The following is a 20,100-nucleotide window of genomic DNA, read 5'->3' on the forward strand; positions in this document are numbered from 1 at the left end:
CTTGTATCAGAATGAAGAAATTCCATATCTCTCCTCTCTATGTGACTGCATTAACAAGTTTTTATACAGATGAAATAACACAGGGTAAACCATTTTGATAACTTTTTCTTCTCTACTGCAATGTATACCTCTTGCCTTCTGAGTGACTGCAATAAACATGCTTTAATACTAACTTTATATGGGCTCTGATTCAGTTTCTCTTTTTACCCCTTTCCAGAACTTGAAATTAAACATAAGATTGAGGGGCACCTGGGTGGCTCAGTGGTTGAGCATCTGCCTTTGCCTCAGGTCGTGATCCCGGGATCCTGGGATGCTCTACCTCTCTCTGTGTGTCTCTCATGAATACATAAATAAAATCTTTAAACTTATAAGACTGAAATAGGGGTCTTAAATGAGTCTGTATCCAGTTGCTGTCTGTATGAGTCTTAAGACTCTTAAATAAGTCTTAAATGAATAGACATATTCATTTAAACCTCTATTTAAACACACACACTTAACAGGGGTGAATAAAAAGTGTGGTGACTAGGGATGAATTGGTTGGCTATTAGAGTTTGAACATTTCCCTTGGCTAATTCTGCCACAGTCCAGAAGCCAGTTCACAGGCTTATAGACTCAAAAACCTGTATCCTGAGGCATTTTGATCCAAAAGACAACCTTTTATAATAGACTGACATTAACTAAGACATTTACCTATTCAACAACTATTTATTGAGCCTTGTGATGTACCAAATCTGTTCTAGGTAGTAAGAATGAAGCATGGAACTTTGTCCTGTGCCATTACAGAGTGAACATTTTAATAAAGAAGTTTGACAAACAAGATGAATATCTAATATCACCAGTAGATATTAAAGGCAATAAAGGAAAATAGAGGAGGAGGAGAAGGGGAAAGATGGATAGGAAGAGCCCACATGAAATCAAAGTATGAGTCATGTGAAATCCTGGTAGAGTTTCAGAGGAAACAGCAATTGCAAAGACCCCCAAATGGATACCAGTTTAGGATGCCATGAGAATAGAGTTGTATTTATCGTCAATATAGAATGTTCTCTGGAGCAAATATAGCCCTTTCTCTCCATGCAGGCCTTTAATATCGAAAGCCATGTCACTACCTGGAAGTTGTTTGGTAAGCCTGATAACTGAACAAGTGGGGTTAGCCTACTGGCATCAATGATTTGTGGGATCAGGCTGAGTCTGAAGCATTCATCCATGCTTCTGAGCCATGCCTCAACAGGTATGTCTCTGGATAAGGCTGGGATAACCTGTTTTGTTTTTAAACTGAAGATAGTAACTGGGGTTAGGATAAATTGGATGAGTGGCTCCAACACTTATTAGCTGGGTAATACTGGCAAGTTCCCTCATCCTCCCTAAGTCTTTGTAAAGAGAGATGATAGTTTGTCCAAGGTCAAAAAGGCAGCAACTGGATACAGGGATTTTGATTGTTTCCTACCTTTCCCTGCTGCCCTTTGGTCCACCCTGGTTGCAAACAAAGTTGGTGGTTGGCAATTAACTATAGGAGAGAACCAGTGTGGACAATGAGTCAGAATTAAGTCTCTGTCTTTACTAATGGGAACGTTGTCCTTTACAGCTTGAATTTTGGGTATATCCTTATCTCTGAATACTGCTGCATCAGTTCAAATCTCTTAAGACAGAGGGAGTCTGCCTCTAACATAAGCATTTCCACCAGTACCATAGTCTTGCCAGGTCTGAGTCAGTTCAGGGTCAACACCCTGGGCTTTTTCTGTTAGAGACTCTAAATCCCAACAGGCCACAGAAGGTCACAACCATGGATGCTCATCACACATCTGTTTATGGAACACAGGGCAGTATTATCTCAGAGTAGGAGACAACCTCACAGAGAATTCCAGGAATCACGGAATTACCCATTTAATGAGCTGGCTCATCATTTATTTGAACACATACCAATTATAACCAAGTATTGATGAAGTCGTATTAAGAAATGGGACGGTCTGTTTTTACTTATTTAAACCTCTATCTTATTGCAAAGCATTTAATGCTGCTTTCAAGTCACTGACATCTTACAAAACACAGTACTCCCTGCCCTTGTCCCCTCCCCCATCAGAGTAGTTTTTCTTTCTCTTTTTAAAGATTTTATTTACTCAGGAGAGACACAGAGAGAGAGAGAGAGAGTTAAAGACACAGGCAGAGGGAGAAGCAGGCTCCATGCAGGGAGCCTGATGTGGGACTCCATCCCAGGACTCCAGGATCACGCCCTGAGCCCAAGCAATGCATCCTTTCTCAGCTCAGGGCAGCCCCCAGACTGCGTAGGGCTGGCTCTGCCAACTCGATTTCAAGAACGGGAACTTAGACGTGGAAGTTGCTGCTCTGCCCACGAATGAAGGGTTTTGCAGAAGTTAACGTCTCTTTGCACCTGCTTGGCCAGAAGGGTTCACGTCCTCCCATCAGTTTGGGGAAGAATGGGACGGACGGAGGCCAGTGCGGGGCGACACGCCGTCTGGTGTGGGCTGTGACAGAAACTGGAGCCAGCGTTAGGGGCGCCCGCACGACCCTCGGCCCAGGTGCGCGGGGGTGGGGTGGGGTAAGACCTCCCGCCCAAGGCCACCTGGCATTTAGCCGGGGGCTGCCCCCCAGCCCCGCCAACCTGCAGGGCCACAAAAAAGCCAAGAAAGCATCGAATCCCAGTGCTTGTCCAGCAAGTTCTGTTATCGGCAGCGTCAGGGAGCCCTCAGGTCAAGAACTGTGAGTGTGCAGCCGCCACACCCCGAAACTCGCGCCCTCGGGGAATGCACCTGCCGGGAAGCCTCCGGAGGGCCGCCGGGGGCGGGAGGCGGGGCCCCGTGGGCTCCTCCTCACCGCGGCCGGGTGGGGATTGCCGGGAGGTGTCCGCTCCTCCTAAGAAGCGGGCGAGCCAGCGAGGACGCGGGAGACTGGGAAAAACTCGGGGGTGCGCACGGATGCAGCCTCGCCTTCTTCCCTGGACCACCTCCCCGGTCTCCCGCCCTCCCTCAGGCCCCGCCCCTCAAATGCCACGCCCCCTAAGAAGCCCCGCCCCGCCTCTAGGCCACGCCCCTTACGTCTGCTTCGGCCCCTGACGTCGGCCTTTTCCCGGAGGCCCCGCCCCTTCCGCCGGCCCCGCCCCTTCCGCCGGCCCCGCCCCTTCCGGCGCACGTGTGGCACCGGGGCGAGCCGGAGTGCTCCGCCGCTTTCCGGGCATCCTTTTGTGGCGACCCCGGGTCGGAGGGTCCCCGCGCGCCCCCGCGCTCTCGATCATGGGAGTCCCCAAGAGGAAGGCCCCGGGCGGCCAGGACGGCGCGGCTCCCCGCGCGGGCGCAGCCAAGCGGGCCCGCTCCGAAGAGCTCACGGGCGTGCGCTTCAAGGCTCAGCTGCGGGAGCCGCAGGGCGCGGAGCCGGGTGAGTGCGGGGCCCGCCGGGGACGGAGAGCACGTGCCAGCGGGGTGGGGTCCGGCCGCGGCCCTGCGCCGGGCCCGGCTCTCCTCCGTGCAGCCGTTCCCCGTCTGAGCCACCGAGCCGGGCCTTCCGGTGTGCGGACGGGAAACTGAGGCCCGGCTGCTCGACGGCGGAGGGCCCCCTTGCTGGGTGGTGACCGTCCCACGCGACTGCACGCCTCCCTTGGCCGGGCGGCATCCCTCCGCACGCTCCAAAGCCTCTTGGTTGCAAAGGTCAGGGAGGCAGATACGGGCTCGACCGCTTCACGCAGCAGACGACACTTACCTACTTGCCGAGTCCCAGCTGTGAGCCCGCTCGGGGGCTGCTCAGTGAGAAGGTTTGCTGCTTCTCTGTGGCTGTCAGCGCTGTTTTCAGGAGCTTTGAGCCTCCAAACACTCAGGCTGATCCGATGACATGTCCTAAGCCACCTCCTGAAGCCCCACAAGGACCGGGTTTGGCCAGGTTTGGACTAGTGACTAAGATGGAGCAGATTCTGTAATTTCACTTTCTGAAAAGCGTGATCGATCACCCTTCTTCACAGCTGCTTGTAATCCATGAGGAAGTATGTAGGTGATGGGGGAAAAAAAAAACCGCAATTGAATCCACTGCTATGCGGAGACACTGGTGCTGTCTCAAAACAGTGTCCCTGGGCTAAAGGGATTATAAAGTTGACGGCCAGAATATCTCCCAATTAATCTTTTTTTTCTGTAAGTTGTTTTTTTTTTAAACAATCTTTTTTTTTTTTTTTAAGATTTTATTTATTCATGAGAGACACAGAAAGAGAGAGAGAGGCAGAGGGAGAAGCAGGCTCCATGCAGGGAGCCCGATGTGGGACTCTATCCCAGGTCTCCAGGATCACGCCCTGGGCTGAAGGCAGATGCTCAACCACTGAGCCACCCAGGTGTCCCTAAATTTTGTTTGTAAACATTTGATCCCTGCAGCTGCCAGCCAGTGTTATAAAGATGATAGGTGCTTTAGCATAGAATTATACATTATACAATTATACATGAATGCATTCATTCATTCATTCACTTGTTCATTATTTACTAGTGGCTGTTATTTGCTAGGGAAAAAATGGCAAGTAAAACCGACATGGGCGCTGCTCATTAAGAAACATACAAATAGTGAAGTGGGGAAGGCAGATAACAATCAATAAAATCACATACGGAGAGTTCTACGTACCAGTCCTCCAAAGGAGAGGTACCTGATGTCCCCAGGCCTCAGACCTAATCTGGAAGATCAGAGAAGTCTCCCCAGCATAAGTGGCTTTTCATTTGATCCCCAGAACTTACTCATCTTACTATTTTTTAAGGAAACTCTACTCCCAACGTGGGCCCCAAATTCACGATCCCCAGATGAAAAGTCACATACCCTTCCTACTGAGCCAGCCAGGCACCCAGAACTTCCTCATCTTATAGCTGGAAGTTTATACACTTTGACCAACATCTCCCCATTTCCCCCACCCCCTATCCCATGGCAAACACCATTCTGCTCTCTTTCTCTATGAGTGTGGCTCTTTAGTTTCCTCACATAAGTAGAACATAACAGTATTTGTCTTTCTCTGACTTACCTTGCTCATTGCCCTCAAAGGATGTTGTTAAAGGCAGGATTTCCCTTTCTTTTCAGGCCAAATAATATTCCATTGTATACAGACCTATTCACAGATACAGATATACCACCTTCTCTTTATCCATTGTCTGATTTTACCCCGTTTGTGGGGCAGGGGTAGGGCTTCAGGGTTAGATTGGTCAGGACCCAGAGGGTGCCCAAGGGTAGATCGATGGCAGCATCAGGTAGATCAACGCACCAAGATGGGTTGGGCTTTAAAGCAGGTCCTTTGCATGCTGTTGCCCATACCCTCCCTGGAGATAGAGAAAAGGCCGTGTCAGAATCCTCGATATCCCTGTGTCTACATTGCTGTTGTGTTCTTGTTCTCAGTAAGTGGTGGTTCCGGTCCCCTGGATGCCAGAAATCTGCCTCTTGTCACAGTGGTGGCTTGTGATTGTTGCTAAGAGGTGGCCCCTGTTAACCTTTGAACATTACTATATTTCAGCCTTAGAAGCGTTTGTCTCTGCTGCCAAGAAGTTACCTCGAGAAGACGTGTATGATGTTGTGGAAGGGTACATAAAAATTTCTGTTGAGTGTGCAGAGATCTTCCAGCTCCTGAATGGGGAGAAGCGACCTGAAAGTGAAGTACGTTATTCCTTACCTGGCTTGCTGAAGAGGAGAAAAAGTTCATGCCACTATTGTGTTAAGCTTGATGGAGCGAAAATATGATAGAAATTTCCAAGACGGGATTCCTGAGTCGCTTAGCTGGTTAAGTGTCTGCCTCCGGCTCAGGTGATTCCAGGGTCCTAGAATCGAGTCCCACATTGGGTTCCTTGCTCCACAGGAACCTGGCTTCTCCTTCAGCCTCCCTCTTTTCTCTCTGTTTCTCATGAATAAATAAATAAAATCTTAAAAAAAAAATTTCTAGGACACTACCAGCTTTCTGTAGAAGATACTTTTTATTTTTATTTTTATTTTTTTTTGCTGTAGGAATACATTCAGTTTTGCATCATGACTTATCAAAGCATTTTATTTTATTTTATTTTTTTTTATTTTTTATTTTTTTTTATTTTTTTTTTATCAAAGCATTTTAGTGGAAAGTGCTAACCTCATATTAGTGAATGATACCAGAAGGAAGGGTCATAGATTCTTAATCTAAATATACTTGGTTATGATATGGTTTGTTTTTAAGTAATCTCTGCACCCAGCGTGAGGCACAAACTTACAATCCCAAGATCAAGAGTCACATGATCTACTGACTGAGCTTGCCAGGTACTGCCTTAACATGGTTTGTTTTAACAGAAAGGAAGTAGGTAAAAACCACATGTCATGGTTGCAGACAGATACTGAGTTCCCTGGTTTTCTGGTTGCAAACAGATTCAAAATTTGGAATATTTATGAACCTGTTGAAAGCTCAGGGTTATTGCTATAAGACCCAAATATCCGCAAAGCAGTGAGGCCTGGTCAAGATTTCTCTCTTCATCTCATTTTGTGGAACTGTAAGCAAGCAGTTCTCTCTTTGGCTGGACTATGAAAGTGAGACTAATTCTAGAGCCTGGGATCTGCAGAGCTACCTGCTAGGCTGTCACCTTCCTGCCTTTGGCCCAGGATCTGTTGGAAGTTTTGTTTTTTAAAGATTTCTTTTTCATTCATGAGAGACACGGGCAGAGGGAGAAGCAGGATCCATGCAAGGAGCCTGATAAGGGACTTGATCCCAGGACTCTGGGATCACGCCTTGAGTCAAAGGCAAGATGCTCAACCATGGAGCCATCAGGCGTCCTGGTTGGAGGTTTTAAAGTAACTGGCTAAAATGAGAAGCATATGTATGGAGGGGGGAAAAGAAAAACCCAAATGAGCTGATGCATAGGCATTTCGTTTCTTTGCAGATGCTGTTAATATTTCAAGTTTTAGAGGCCATACTATTGCGGACTGCGAGCGATCTTTCCCATTTTCATGTTGTAGGGACCAACATCATGAAAAAGCTAATAAATAACCACATGAAGCTCATCTGTGAGTCCCTGTATGCCTCGGGCTACAGGTAAGTTGCCCATATGTGGCAAGACTACTCATGACGTGGTCTACATTCATCTCTCCCTGAGTGCACTTGACCTTCCTTCCACTCATAGAGTGGAGCTGAGCAGGCTCTGAGGCCATCACGGCTGTGGCTCTGCCCCTTCATTTCCTGCTGACCAGCCCCTCACTGTCGCTGACTCCTCTGTGTGTCCATCTCACTCCTGCCCTGCTATTCTTCTTGTTGTTGTGGGAACCTTGTAGGCATTCTTTTTTTTTTAATTTTTTTAAATTTTATTTTATTTATTTATGATAGTCACACACACACACACACACACAGAGAGAGAGAGGCAGAGACACAGGCAGAGGGAGAAGCAGGCTCCACGCACCGGGAGCCCGACGTGGGACTCGATCCCGGGTCTCCAGGATTGCGCCCTGGACCAAAGCAGGCGCCAAACCGCTGCACCACCCAGGGATCCCCCTTGTAGTCATTCTTGCCATTGCCCATCCTTCTGCCCCAGTGGCTCTTCATGCTGGTCACACACTCCCTGCCTCTTCAGTTCAGGATGTTGTAGTGCAGAAGTGGCATCTCAGGGAGGCCTTGTTTCACCACTGCCCATCTGCTGTCACTTTGTGTCCGTTTGCTTGTGGACAGAAGTATCTGTTTGTAGGTCTGTTTGCACAGTTAGATGTTTGATTTAATACTCTTGACTGTCTGTTTCCCTCTGCTAGAATGCAAGGTGCATGCAGGTGGAGTCCTTGAGTGCTTTTATAAGATTTGGTCTTCCACCATCTAGGACGATGCCTGGAGTGTGGCGGGTGTGCAGTAAACCACAGATCCCGGGTGGCCGTGGGACGGGAAGGCTGCTGAGAGCCTGCTCTGAACAAGTCTCCCCCTGTGCCCTGCAGTGGCAGGGGAGCTGTGGGTCTCCCAGTTACAGAATGATTTCCCAGAGAGAGAAATTGCCATCTTCTTTGTATCTCACATTTTATATCCTTGGATCCTCTTCAGACTCAGTAGTTAAGCTTTGTTTGAAGATTTTGTCAAGTTGTATGTTCTTTTCTAGAGCCTGTCTGGTGTCTCTTTGCTTCCTCTTTCTGGTTTGGGGAGAGCAGACCCTACAACCAGGAGCACAGCTGGCTCGGTGCTTCTGCTGTTCCCGACATGCCTGATTTTCTTGTCCCTGTGCAGGATGGCTCGAGCCTGCCTGAACCTGTTGGCTGCCATGGTGACCCAGGGCCCTGAGGCCGCCAGGGATGTCTGCAGTCATTTTGATTTGAATAAAAAGAACTTGTACACCCTGGCCACCAAGAGGGATTCAAAGGTGAGGAGCTCTGAGCGTCTTGTCCCTCCTGTGTATTCCCTTTCCCTTTGGAGGGCCGTCTTGATTTGTTTGTCGTCCTTTCTCTGGCCTTGGTCCTCACATGGGAGGAGAGGAAGGCTTGTGTGTAGAGAAACATGTGGCAGAGCCTGAACAACAGGGACATCTGAGGACAGCTTCTCTGGGGGCTCAGGCCTGTGAGGATGACACAGTTTGTGAGCATCTTCACAGAGCAAAGGAAATGATCTCCGTGTGCCTTGCAGCATGGACCTTGGGGCATCCCAGTCCCGTTTCTATTCTGTCCACTTTGGAGAAAACCCTTGGAGGTTTAAACCAGTGACATCATCATGGAGGACACATATGGCTTTTTAATGTTCCTTGTGTTTCCTGTCAGTGAATCTTTTTGTTTTATATATAAGATTTTATTTATTTATTCATGAAAGACACACACAGAGAGGCAGAGACATAAGTAGAGGGAGAAGCAGGCTCCCCACAAGGAACCCATTGCGGGACTTGATCCCAGACCCCGGGATCAGGGCCCGAGCCGAAGGCAGACACTCAACCGCTGAGCCATCCAGGTGTCCCTATCCGTCAGTGAGTCTTACAACAAGTAGCTGTCGGACTATGCCAAAGGGAATGGAAGTGTGACTGGTTTTCAGGAGAGCTTTTATAAAAAAAGTTCCCTGGTGACTCTAGAAGGTTCCTTTGGGTTTAGAGTCTTGAGGAGGAAACACAAGTGGGAGGACTCAGAAGCGGGAAAGTTGTTACGCGCCAGCCGTAGTTGTCTCAGTGCTCCCAGCTGGCCCCGAGGACAGCTGGGGCTCCCCACTCCACACCCCTGTCCCCTGCACAGACAGCAGACCGACAGTTACCCACGTGTCTGCCAAAGCAGAGAGCCACGTTAGCCTGATTTACTTCTGCACCCTGTCATCTCACTCTTCGGGGAAATTAGTAAGAGTTTCCACACTGCCAGGTAATAGGCTGAAGGTTAATCATAGTAACTTCCGATAACTTTTCTGGCTCTGTGAGGTCAGCTCAGTGTTAAGGGTGGTCCTGGCATGACAAATAAGGTGTGCTCTGAGGAGAAGATTCCAGGTCTTGGTGTCTCATGGATATTCTTTTTTATTACTGTGAGTTATTTACATACCCTGAATGTGTCAACAGATTCCATTCATTGAATAATGGTTACTGACATTTAAATGCATTTCTAATAAAAAGAATTTGCGTGCTGTTTGCACACTAGGGCAAATGTCACGGTTCTTTGGTCTTAGCTTGGCAGTCGGCCTGTCAGTAATGATGCAAGTTCCCTTCCCTCTTCCACCCTGTCTCTCTGATCTCAACCAGTTCAGCCCTGTAAGTAAAATACATCAGTACCCCGACCACCCACCAAGACACGAGAGAAAGCCCTAGAAGTAGGGCTCCTCTGCCTGAATGGATGCCAGCTATAGGCTGTGCATGTGCTGCCTCACCTCAGGGTCCTCTTGACAAGTGTTTTTACATGTCCTTGATCTGTAAAATGGGAATTATTCTCAAGATGGAAGTGTTTTTTTAGTTTATGGTGTACCTTAACTATTTTTTCATGGGAAATGGTTTTTAGACATTAAATTTTTATGTTCCACATAGGAATGAGTCTCATGGATATTGAATGAGGACGTTAAAAAATAGAGAGCAGCACAGAGAACCCCCCATGTACCCATCCTTCAGCTGCAGACGGTTACCTCTGCCGTGTTTTTGGTTTGTTTTGGGGCAATCAGGTATAGCTGATCCCACATGTGAACCATATTCCCTCATGCATATTTCAGTGTGTATCTCTAATAGAAAGCAACCTTTTGAAACAAAACCAGAGGCGATCGGGGGGGGGGGGGGGGCTCAGTTGGTTAAGCATCTGCCTTGGGTTCAGGTCATGGTCCTGGGGTCCTGGGGTCCTGGGATCGAGCCCTGCATTAGGCTCCCTGCTCAGCATGGTATCTGCTTCTCCCTGTTCCACTCCCTCTCCTTGTGCTTTCTCTGCTAAATAAATAAATAAAATCTTTAAAAAACAAAACACAAAACCACAGTACTATTCTTGTACGTGTTACCGTAAATAACTTTTAATATCACCAAATGCCCAGTTTGGTCTCAGTTTTTCCCCACCATTTCTGAAATGTCCTTACACTTTATGTTTCAAATCAGGATCCAGACCAGGGCTACGTATTGTGTTTGGTGGGTATGTTTCTTAAATTTCTTAATGTTGAGTTTTCGATCCCTACTCCTCTCCAATCTTTTTTTTTTTTTTTAAATATTTATTTATTTAATCATGATAGAGAAGGAGAGAGAGAGAGAGGCAGAGACACAGGAGGAGGGAGAAGCAGGCTCCACGCCGGGAGCCCAACGTGGGACTCGATCCCGGGACTCCAGGATTGCACCCAGGGATCCCCTCTCCCCGACTTTTTTTTTTTTTTCTCATGTCATTTAGTTATTGAAGAAGCTGATGGTTATCTAGATCTTTTTTTTTTTTAAATAAGTGCATTTTAACATTTTGAGGGGAATTATTAAAGCCTCATGAGGAGAGAGGATTATGGTTCTTTTTCATCCAGCCAAAGAAAGCACTGTTCATGTCGTTTGCCAAAAAGCAGTTTTACCAAATGTGTTTTGGTCTATTTTAGACAGTGTTTTGCAGAACAAGCCATAAGGAGTTCAGGATGTTTTCTTCCTAGGATGAATAGCATTGTGAAGTCACAGAGTAGGAATGAGGAGTAAGCATGTGACCCTCTTGCCTTTGATGGGGCTTGCTGGGGATGGAGGTGGAGGCCCAGGGGATGGTGAGGGGCTGTCTAGTCGAGGTTGAGCAGAAGGCATGGCCGTGACTGCTTGGAGTGGGGTGCAGATGCTTTCTCTTGGGCATCTTGGCTTGTCCACAATGTCAGGAACCTGAAATTTGGGGTTGGCTGGAATATACAAGATGGATACCAGGAGGTGAAGACATTCCGTGTCAGCTCAAAACTCGTTGCTGGGGCAGGCGGTGGGGGCGGGCTGGTACCCTGGAGGGGATCTTGTCCCAGTTGCTGTGTACAAGTAGGATGGAAAGATCTAGAATAGTAGATAACTGAGATCTACGTTCTAGGACTCTTGCTTCCAGGACTTAGTGGACAAAAAACAAAACAAAACAAAACAAAAACCCTAACAACCAAAACCCCAGAACGTGTAGAACCTTCCCAACTAGCTAGCAGAGCACAGAACCTAATTTAATCTTACCAGGCAAGTTTCAGCATCATACCAGCATTCTTTTGAAACACGAGGCATACACAGATAAGGCTAACAAGTTAACTGTGCTTGGATTAGTTGACAGGTTTCTTTCAACGACTAGGCATCTAGGTAGCTTGGGAGCAGTGTTTACGTTAAGCTTCCTGAGGACAGGGACAATATCTTAGTCATTGCCATGTCCTCTCTCGGCCTGAAATCATGGAATCTTGAATACAATTGGTGTTTGAACAACATTGAATTGGTGAGTTTTGAAGGCACCAAAACGTTGCTGTACTCTGAGGAAATGCAGCTCATTTTCACATGGTATCCAAACTCCACATTGTGAGGAGGTCTCTAGAGTAGTCCCTGGAATAAGGAGGATGGTTTTAAGCTCATAGTGGAGTTGGAGTAAGGTCTGATAAGGTCTTGCTGGAATGCTGTGGGGCATGGGTGGAGGTGTAGACCCAGGAATACAGTCAACGTGTAAGATCCCCATTCAGATGTTGCAGAGTATGAGTCAGATGGCCTTTCTTCTCTCCCTGAGAAACATACACCCGGCAAGACGAGACAGAAGTAATGAAATACTCACATAGAGACCTACATGGTTCCAAGTGTGGTCCTTTCATCTTGAGGAAAAGCAAAATGAAAATGCTCTGGAAGTTCTGAGAAGAAAGCACTTCTCTGTAGTCAGACATGAAGTTGAGCAGGAAGCGGTATGTTTGAACAATGTCTAATTCTAGGACATATTTGCTTAGTAGCTATGGGACCTGGAATGAGTTTTTTAAATTTCCATTTCCTCATCTGTAAAATGGGTATAGAAGGCATCTCCACCTCAAGTTGTCATAAGGAGTAAATGAAATCACACATATGCAGCCTTTGACTTAGTGTCTGGTGTATAGTAAGTGCTCAATAAATGACAATGATGTCCTCCTCTTCACCATTCCACCATCATTACCACCACCCTGCCATTTCTAATAGTAATGGAACTATCTGGAAGACAGACTTCTTAATTTTTCCAGGCATTCAAGGGCAATAATTCTCCATGGTATTAGCTTCTTTGCAGCGAATTAAGATATCTTTGGAATAACTGAAGTAGGGGGAGAGTACAGTTGAAGCACCGGAGGATCCCAGTGTATGAGCTAGTGCTAGTACAGCCAATGAGCGATGCACATGATCAGCCACCAGGGTTTGAAACAGACGAGAAGACACGATGTGTGTCTTAAAATTACTGGGAGGGATAGTTGATCAGATGGTCCCCATCACTTCCCCTGAAGTGTTGACGACTGGCCATGGCCTGTGGGCCCTCCTTGAGGATGTCCACTCTCCTGGAAAGGCCACACTGGTTTGTAATGTGACAGCATCTGTGCTTTGATGTCCAGAGTGCATTTATAGTACCTAATTTATAGTACCTGTATAACCCAGACATCACCTCATTGGTGTCAGCTGAAGTAGAACCGGTCTTTCCATTGGCTCTGGATTTTCAAAAAAGTGTATATGATTTCACTGGGAAGTGAAATAGATGGTATCTAGATGGGCTGAGAATCTTCTGCTCTATGCTGCAGTGGTCCATGAACCACAAATGTTTAAGTATGATGGGGGAAGGGGACACAACTATACTTTATCCATACTTTTATGTTTATGTAGCAGTGAGCCATTATGCTATGGCTTTTAAGCACAGTGGATGAAAAGATGTAATGCAGATAGACATCTTGATAATTTTTATTTTTGGCTTGTTTCTTGACTTTTTTTTTTTTTTTTAAGAGAAGGGGGACGGGAAGGGGGGTGGAGAGAGAGAATTTTTTTTTTAATTTATTTATTCATGAGAGACACAGAGGGGCAGAGACACAGGCAAAGTGAGAAGCAGGCTCCTAGCAGGGAGCCTGATACGGGACTTGATCCCGGATCCTAGGATCACCATCTGAGCTGAAGGCAGGTGCCCAACTGCTGAGCCACCCAGGCATCCCGAGAGAGACTCTTTAGCAGGCTCCACACCCAATGTGGAGCCCATCCTGAGAGAGACTCTTTAGCAGGCTCCACACCTAATGTGGAGCCCAGCACAGGATTCGATCTGATGTCTGACCCTGAGATCATGACCTGAGCCAAAACCAAGTCAGATACTTACCTGACTGAGCCACCCAGGACCTCCATACTTTTGTATGTAGAAACAGCTTGAAGGAAAGAAAAATAGAGCAGAAGATGGAGGGAAAAGAGCAAAGAAAAAACCCTGTGTTCCCACAGAGAGATGACTGCTGGTTTTAGACTTTGAGCCTCCTGACAGCATAAGACCAGAGACTTCCGTTGCTGCGTTCTTGCTTTGGCGCTGGGCAAGGGGTATGGATACACACATGACACATGGTCTCCTTCCCCCTAGGGTGTGCATGATGTCCGGCTGGCCTACATTCAGTTTGCCCTTTCCTTTCTGATTGCCGGCGATGACAGCACGATCATGCAAGTGCTGGAGTTGAAAGGTAGGTGTGCCTCTGTCTCATAGCAAAGCCTGATTGCAGCTGATTGCAGTCTCCTGCAAAGCAGTTTTCCCAGGATAAAAAAGGTCTGCAGCTTTTACAGCTGCTGCTGCACGCTAGAATGAAGGATGCGTATGTGGTGAAGCTTCCAGTCAGGTCAGTGCGGTTGGGAGGTGGCTAGTCAGCATGAACAGAGGTATTCTTGCTATGTTCCCTGGAATGCTGAGTGATGTCCCAACAAAGAATGGATGCAAACTTCAGAGACTCGTATGAACAAAGGGGGCTTTATGGTTTCAGAACATGGGTAGATATGTACCCTGGCTACCTGGTTTTCCTTTGTACTTAAGGAAAAAATAAAGTTTAGTTACTTCGATAGCTTTACCAAATGTTAACCAGAATATCACTTATAGAGCTTCAAGGAATTCCAACTGGACCACCTTCTGGTGGCTGTCACCCTAGAGCCAGGCTGGACTTAGTTGAGTTAGTTGAGGACACTTGCATATTATCAAGAGATTCAGTAAGACAGGGAATAGTAGTGCCAGACCACACTTAGCACATGGCAATTGCTCTGTATGATCCCCCCCCTAGAATCCAGCCCTGTCTGCAGGTGGGGTGAGGTTCCACGCCCTTGCTGGAGCTCTGGGAGTTGTTGGAGGAATGACACGGTGCCTGTGGTCCCATGTGGTTGGGTCTCCAGCCTGTCTCTCACCTCCCCCAGGGTGGAAGACCTAAGCTCTCTCCAGATGATTGCCAGGCACCATTTAACAACAAGGTGTAGGTGCTGGTCACCCTGTATATCAGCCCTGGTCCGTGCGCATAGCCACCTTGCACTAGGGAGGAAGCACCGTGGAGATACCTTCATTGTGTGCCTTTCCTGCTTGGGGCCAGCTCCTGTGGGAACTGCTGCTGCTGCCAGGGCTAGGAGTTCTGCAGAATTCCCCTGGCTCATCTCAGCTGTCTGACTTTCATTAAAGGACTGTGATTTGGGGTTATTCACCTACACTGCTAACAGACAGGGCTGCACTTCAATTGGTGTTTTGCAAGGCATTTAGGCCAATATGCATCAGAACTTTAAACACGTTTGATCCGGCCTTTCCATGTCTAGTCATTTATCCTAAGGGAAGAATTAAGGATGTGAGTAGAGGTTTTCTTAGGGGATATTTTTTCATATTAGCTGAAAATTGAACTCCTAACTGTCCACCAGCAAGGCATTGATTGTGCAAACTGAGGGCTAATCGTAAGATGGAATGCAGCTATTAAAAATGATGTTGACATATGCTTCCTGACATCAGCCTTTTAAACAGTATGCAATTAGGTATAAACTCTGTGTAAAGCTGTCAAGTACCCCATTTTACTAAAAGATAAATAGAACAGAATATGGATCAGAATATCAGAAGGCTCACAGCTAGTAATCTAGAGGTTAACACTGTTATTTAGTAACAGTGGTATTTTCTAATTTTTCTTTTTTGGGGAATGAATTTGCTTTTGTAGAATGTGTGTCCGTGGAGCACCTCTGGAGCAGGTGAAATTATAATTGCTCTGAAGTTTCTGCCCCGTATCACCAGTACATTAGCAATGGTATGGCATCAAGCTGTGGTGGCTGATTCCTTGGGGATCCAGAAGTTTGAAAAGAAAGCAATCATTCTGAATTCTACCACCAGTCAATAAAATGATGACCATCATTTATTTATTTAGTTTTTTAAAGATTTTATTTATTCATGAGAGACGCAGAGAGAGAGGCAGAGACACAGGCAGAGGGAGAAGCAGAGAGAGAGAGAGAGAGAGAGGCAGAGACACAGGCAGAGGGAGAAGCAGGCTCCATGCAGGGAGCCTGACGTGGGACTCAATCCTGGGTCTCCAGGATTATGCCTTGGGCCGAAGGCAGGTGCCAAACTGCTGAGCCACCCAGGGGTCCCCCTGATGACCATCATTTAAAATGTAACTCTGAGCAATTCTAGGCAAAGAGAGACATTTAGCAAAATCGTAATCATACCGTACAAACGGTCAATACAGAATTAATTTTTTTCAGAATTAATTTTATTTATTTATTTATTTATTTATTTATTTATTTATTTATTTATAATTTTATTTAAATTAATGTGAGAAAAGGAAAGTGAAATAACAGAACTAATGAACTTTAATGGTTCTGTTGTTTTACCTTTAGATACTGATTTCCTGTGAAGTAGTTATTCCTACTGTAAACGTGCATTTTTAAGAAAGACAAAACCTAAAAAAAATGGCATTGTGTGCTGTGCCATTTTAAGAAGTAATGTTCTCTCATCTGTTCTCATGTTCAAAATATTTCTGAGTTTAATGCTTTGAACCTTTTACTTTCAGAATTTATTCCTTGCATCTTTAGCTCAGGCATAAAGGAAGACAGGATTTCTACCATCAATATTTTGTTATCCACGCTGAAAACCAAGGTACGTGCTTATTCAGTGTTCCTGTCATTTGTCTTTTCCAGTGTTTGACAGGACCCTAGAGCTGTAATGGTGTAGGGCACACATTAGGGTTGACTTATAGGTGAAATGGAAAACTTTCTTAAGGCTTCCATATTATCACACCAGGAGTTGCTCACTATTTCACGGGAAGCCATTGGATTAATTGAAAGCTGTAAATTACAGCTGTTTTTCATTTATTACACACCTAGCAAAACATTATTTTGAATTACCTTACATATTCCGCCTTTTACAAGCATCTGGTAGAAATTTTAGAACTGGCTGAAGGAATCGCTGTCTTTAATACAGAAGCAACTTAAATGATCAGTTAGAAAAACTATGATCCTCCCAGTAGAAAAAGTGAAAACCATGAATTGGTAGTCCCTATAAAAATAGCTAGTTAGCATAATATTTCAAACTGTGGTTCTCAGCTGGGAGTGATTTTGTGCCCCTCCTCCCCACTGTGGGACATTTGAAAGCACCTGGAAACATTTTTGGTTGTCATGACTGGAGAAGTACAACTGGTACAAGTACAAGTGGGCAGAGGCCAGGGATGGTGCTCAGCATCCTGCATTGCACAAGACAGTCCGTTACAACCATTATTTGGCCCAAAATGTCAATTGTGCTGGGGTTAAGAAACCCTGACTAAAAGTAATATAAGTCAGGAGATAACAGGTTTTTTTTCACCTATCAAATTAGCATTCATCTTTTAAAACAATGATATTCAGTGCTAGCAGAGATGCTTTGAATCAGGTACTTTTGTGGAGGAAGTGTTAGAGCGGGTCTGGCAGTATGTGTCAAAGGTCTTAAAGATGTTCCTAGCCTTGGGGGTGTTGGGAGGTTCTCAGATTCACCCAGGAAGCAAATTTGAAACACATACATCTGGGCCACATCCCTAGAGGTTCTGGGAGTGGGTTTATGGGGAGCTGAGAACCAGTGCCCCATTTCTAGCTCTATAATCAGGGATACAGACTCTGTACAGGGATGCTGATGACAGCCAGAGTGGAAACAGCCTAATTGTACACACCATGGGAAAGGTGAAATAAATTATGGTTACTCAGGCTAGAGTGATATCGAGCCCTCCAAAATGAGGTTCTAAAGGAGTTTTTATTTTTATTTTTTTAATTTTATTTATTTATCCATGAGAGACACAGAGAGAGAGAGAAGCAGACCCCATGCAGGGAGCCCAATGTGGGACTTGATCCCGGGACTCCAGGATCACACCTTAGGTGGAAGGCAGGCTCTAAACCGCTGAGCCACCCAGGGATCCCTAAAGGAGTTTTTAATAATGTGGAAAAAGCTCATGCTATATAAGTAGGCAGAAAACTCTAAGTATAATATCAAAGAGGTAAATAAACAAATGGTATGTACGTATATATTATGTGTTGTGGAGCAGAGAGCTAAAAGGGAATGTACCATGATGCTAACTGTGCATATCCTAGGATGGTTCGGAGGTTGTTGACTTTTGTTGTTTTTCTCTTCATGTTTTTCCTTTTTTCAGTCAAGCATTTTGCCATAGGCCTACATGGTTTTTGTAATGACGAAGTATAAGAAACACTTCTAAAAATCAAATTCCTTGAAATTAATTTGTTCTATTGTTTTTAGGTAGTTCACAATAAAAATATCACCAAAACCCAGAAGGTGCGTTTCTTTACCGGGCAGTTACTGAACCACATAGCAGCTCTCTACAGCTGGAATGGGATTGTTGATGTAAACCTGGAAAATGTTGAGGTACAGTCCTGTTGGCTCTGAATTGACCTTACTGTTAGCGTGTGGTCCTCACTGCTGGAGGCTGAGGAATCCACCTGCCTTTAAAAAAAAAAAAAAAGATCCCCCATTTGATCTGGGTCTCGGCTTATGATTATATTAATTCTCTACCTAGATGTAATATGGTCTTTCAAATTTTTTTTTTTTTTAATCTCTGCTGTATTCTGGTATTAGACTTTTTTTTTCCCCTCCCATTAAAGAGAAAACTCTTACTCCTTTAGCTGAGTGACATGCTGGTTTCCCTACAGGGCTTGCCCTGTAGACACATGGTGTTGATCCAGGCTCTCTTCCTTTTCTCATTGACCTCTTCTTTTCCATCTTTCTGTTCTTTCCATATGAGCCTTTAGAATTTCAAGGCCTATTGCTTTCACTTCAGGATCCCAAGTGCCTTAGGAAAACCCCAATTTCCTCAACTCCTGACATGTGTGATTTATTTTGTAATAGTCACTCAAGTGTTGAGTTAGACCAGTTGCTCTTGAGTTGACCCAAGCCCGGAGTACCTTTTAATTCTCCTAATTTTGATTTTCCTCAGGGTGTTTCTGAACGTGGAGTTGGCCAGAGTAGTGAAGGCTCAGACTTCCTGTGAACTTTATAGTAATTTACCTCTCAAGAGCCCTGTGTTTTACCTCCTTTTATCTTGGTGACTTGCCTCTGTCCTCTTGTTTTCAACATGTTTTGTATGCTTTATTACCAGGAAGCCTTGGGGGCTTAATAAAAACACTCCCAAACGTGGAATTTTATTCAAAAGAGCAAGAGAAATTAAGTCATTCTTAAGCTTGTTTAAAAATACAGGTTTAAACTTGTCCCTCTTAAGAGTATTTTTTTTTCTTTTTTTAATGGTTCTACCTTATAGGTGAGGATGTTCAAATTCAGAGTTAGGTAATGCTCTCATCACTGGTTATGTTCTGGTGTCCAGCCAGAAGCTATCCAGGAGCCCATTAAGAGTTTGGCCTCATTAGAATAAAAAATGCTCCTATCACTCAGGACAGTCTAGGGGATTTTAGAACTCCATATGGACATTAGTCTCACCCCATCACTCAGGAATGTACAGCGGTTTTAGAAGCCCTCCTCCAGGAACTGGGGTTGCAGACCAAATTCACTTTACCCCTGAACTAGGCAGGGGCTAGGGGCACTGACCCCCATGCAGTCAAAAATCTGTATACAGTTTTTGACTTCCTGAAAAACTTAACCTAACTACTAATAACCTACTATTGATTGGCAGACTTACCCATAACATAAACAGTCGATGAGCACATGTTTTGTATGTTATGTGTATTATATACCGTGCTGTTACAGTGGAGTAAGCTGGAGGAAAGTAAATGTTAGTAATTAAGTCATAGGAGAAAATACATTTATAGTACTGCACTGTATGGAAAGCAATCCGCATAAGCAGAACTGTGCAGTTCAAACCCGTGTTGTTCAAAGGTCAGCTGTATTTCTTCTATCACAGTATCAGCACAAAAGCAAAGAGAAGCTTAAAGAAATGATTCTGTAACTGAAGTATATGCTGTAAAGAGAGGCTTTTTTTTTTTTTTTTTTTTTTTTTAGGATGTTATGTATTCATGAGAGGCAGAGACATAGGCAGAGGGAGAAGCAGGTTCCATGCAGGGAGCCCGATGCGGGACTCGATCCCAGGACCCCGGGACCACACCCTGAGCCAAAGGCAGATAGATGCTCAACTGCTGAGCCACCCAGGTGCCTCATAAAGAGAAACTTTTTAATCATGGGGGCTCTGATACTGGCCTGCTCGCCACTCGCTAGCCCAGTGGGGACTTCAGCTGTACCATTGGTTTGCTCTGCCAGACACATGGGGCTGCTGTAAAAGTTAAATGAGAACCCTTATTGTCAAGTACTTGGAAATAATACAAAATAACATAAAAATGTTGAGTTATCTGTAGTTTCTTG

The 20,100-nt window shown here is 45.4% G+C and overlaps 1 protein-coding gene across 2 annotated transcripts in view; it reads left to right on the forward strand.

Moving 5' to 3' along the window:
• Window positions 1–3,146: 3,146 nt before the first annotated feature.
• The window catches only part of URB1 (URB1 ribosome biogenesis homolog), a 70,396-nt gene continuing 53,442 nt past the window's right edge, over window positions 3,147–20,100 (forward strand). The window contains exons 1-7 of one of the 2 annotated variants that reach the window (XM_041735093.1): window positions 3,147–3,387; window positions 5,477–5,616; window positions 6,858–7,009; window positions 8,174–8,306; window positions 13,897–13,993; window positions 16,328–16,413; window positions 18,034–18,159. In XM_041735093.1, coding sequence (XP_041591027.1) covers window positions 3,246–3,387; window positions 5,477–5,616; window positions 6,858–7,009; window positions 8,174–8,306; window positions 13,897–13,993; window positions 16,328–16,413; window positions 18,034–18,159 — 876 coding nt within the window. In that variant the 5' untranslated portion in view covers window positions 3,147–3,245. Of the gene's footprint in view, window positions 3,388–3,722; window positions 3,886–5,476; window positions 5,617–6,857; window positions 7,010–8,173; window positions 8,307–13,896; window positions 13,994–16,327; window positions 16,414–18,033; window positions 18,160–20,100 lie in introns of those variants that run through there. The other variant, XM_041735094.1, reaches the window with a different exon arrangement.

This window comes from Vulpes lagopus, chromosome 20 (assembly GCF_018345385.1).
Source record: "Vulpes lagopus strain Blue_001 chromosome 20, ASM1834538v1, whole genome shotgun sequence".
NCBI lineage: Eukaryota > Metazoa > Chordata > Mammalia > Carnivora > Canidae > Vulpes > Vulpes lagopus.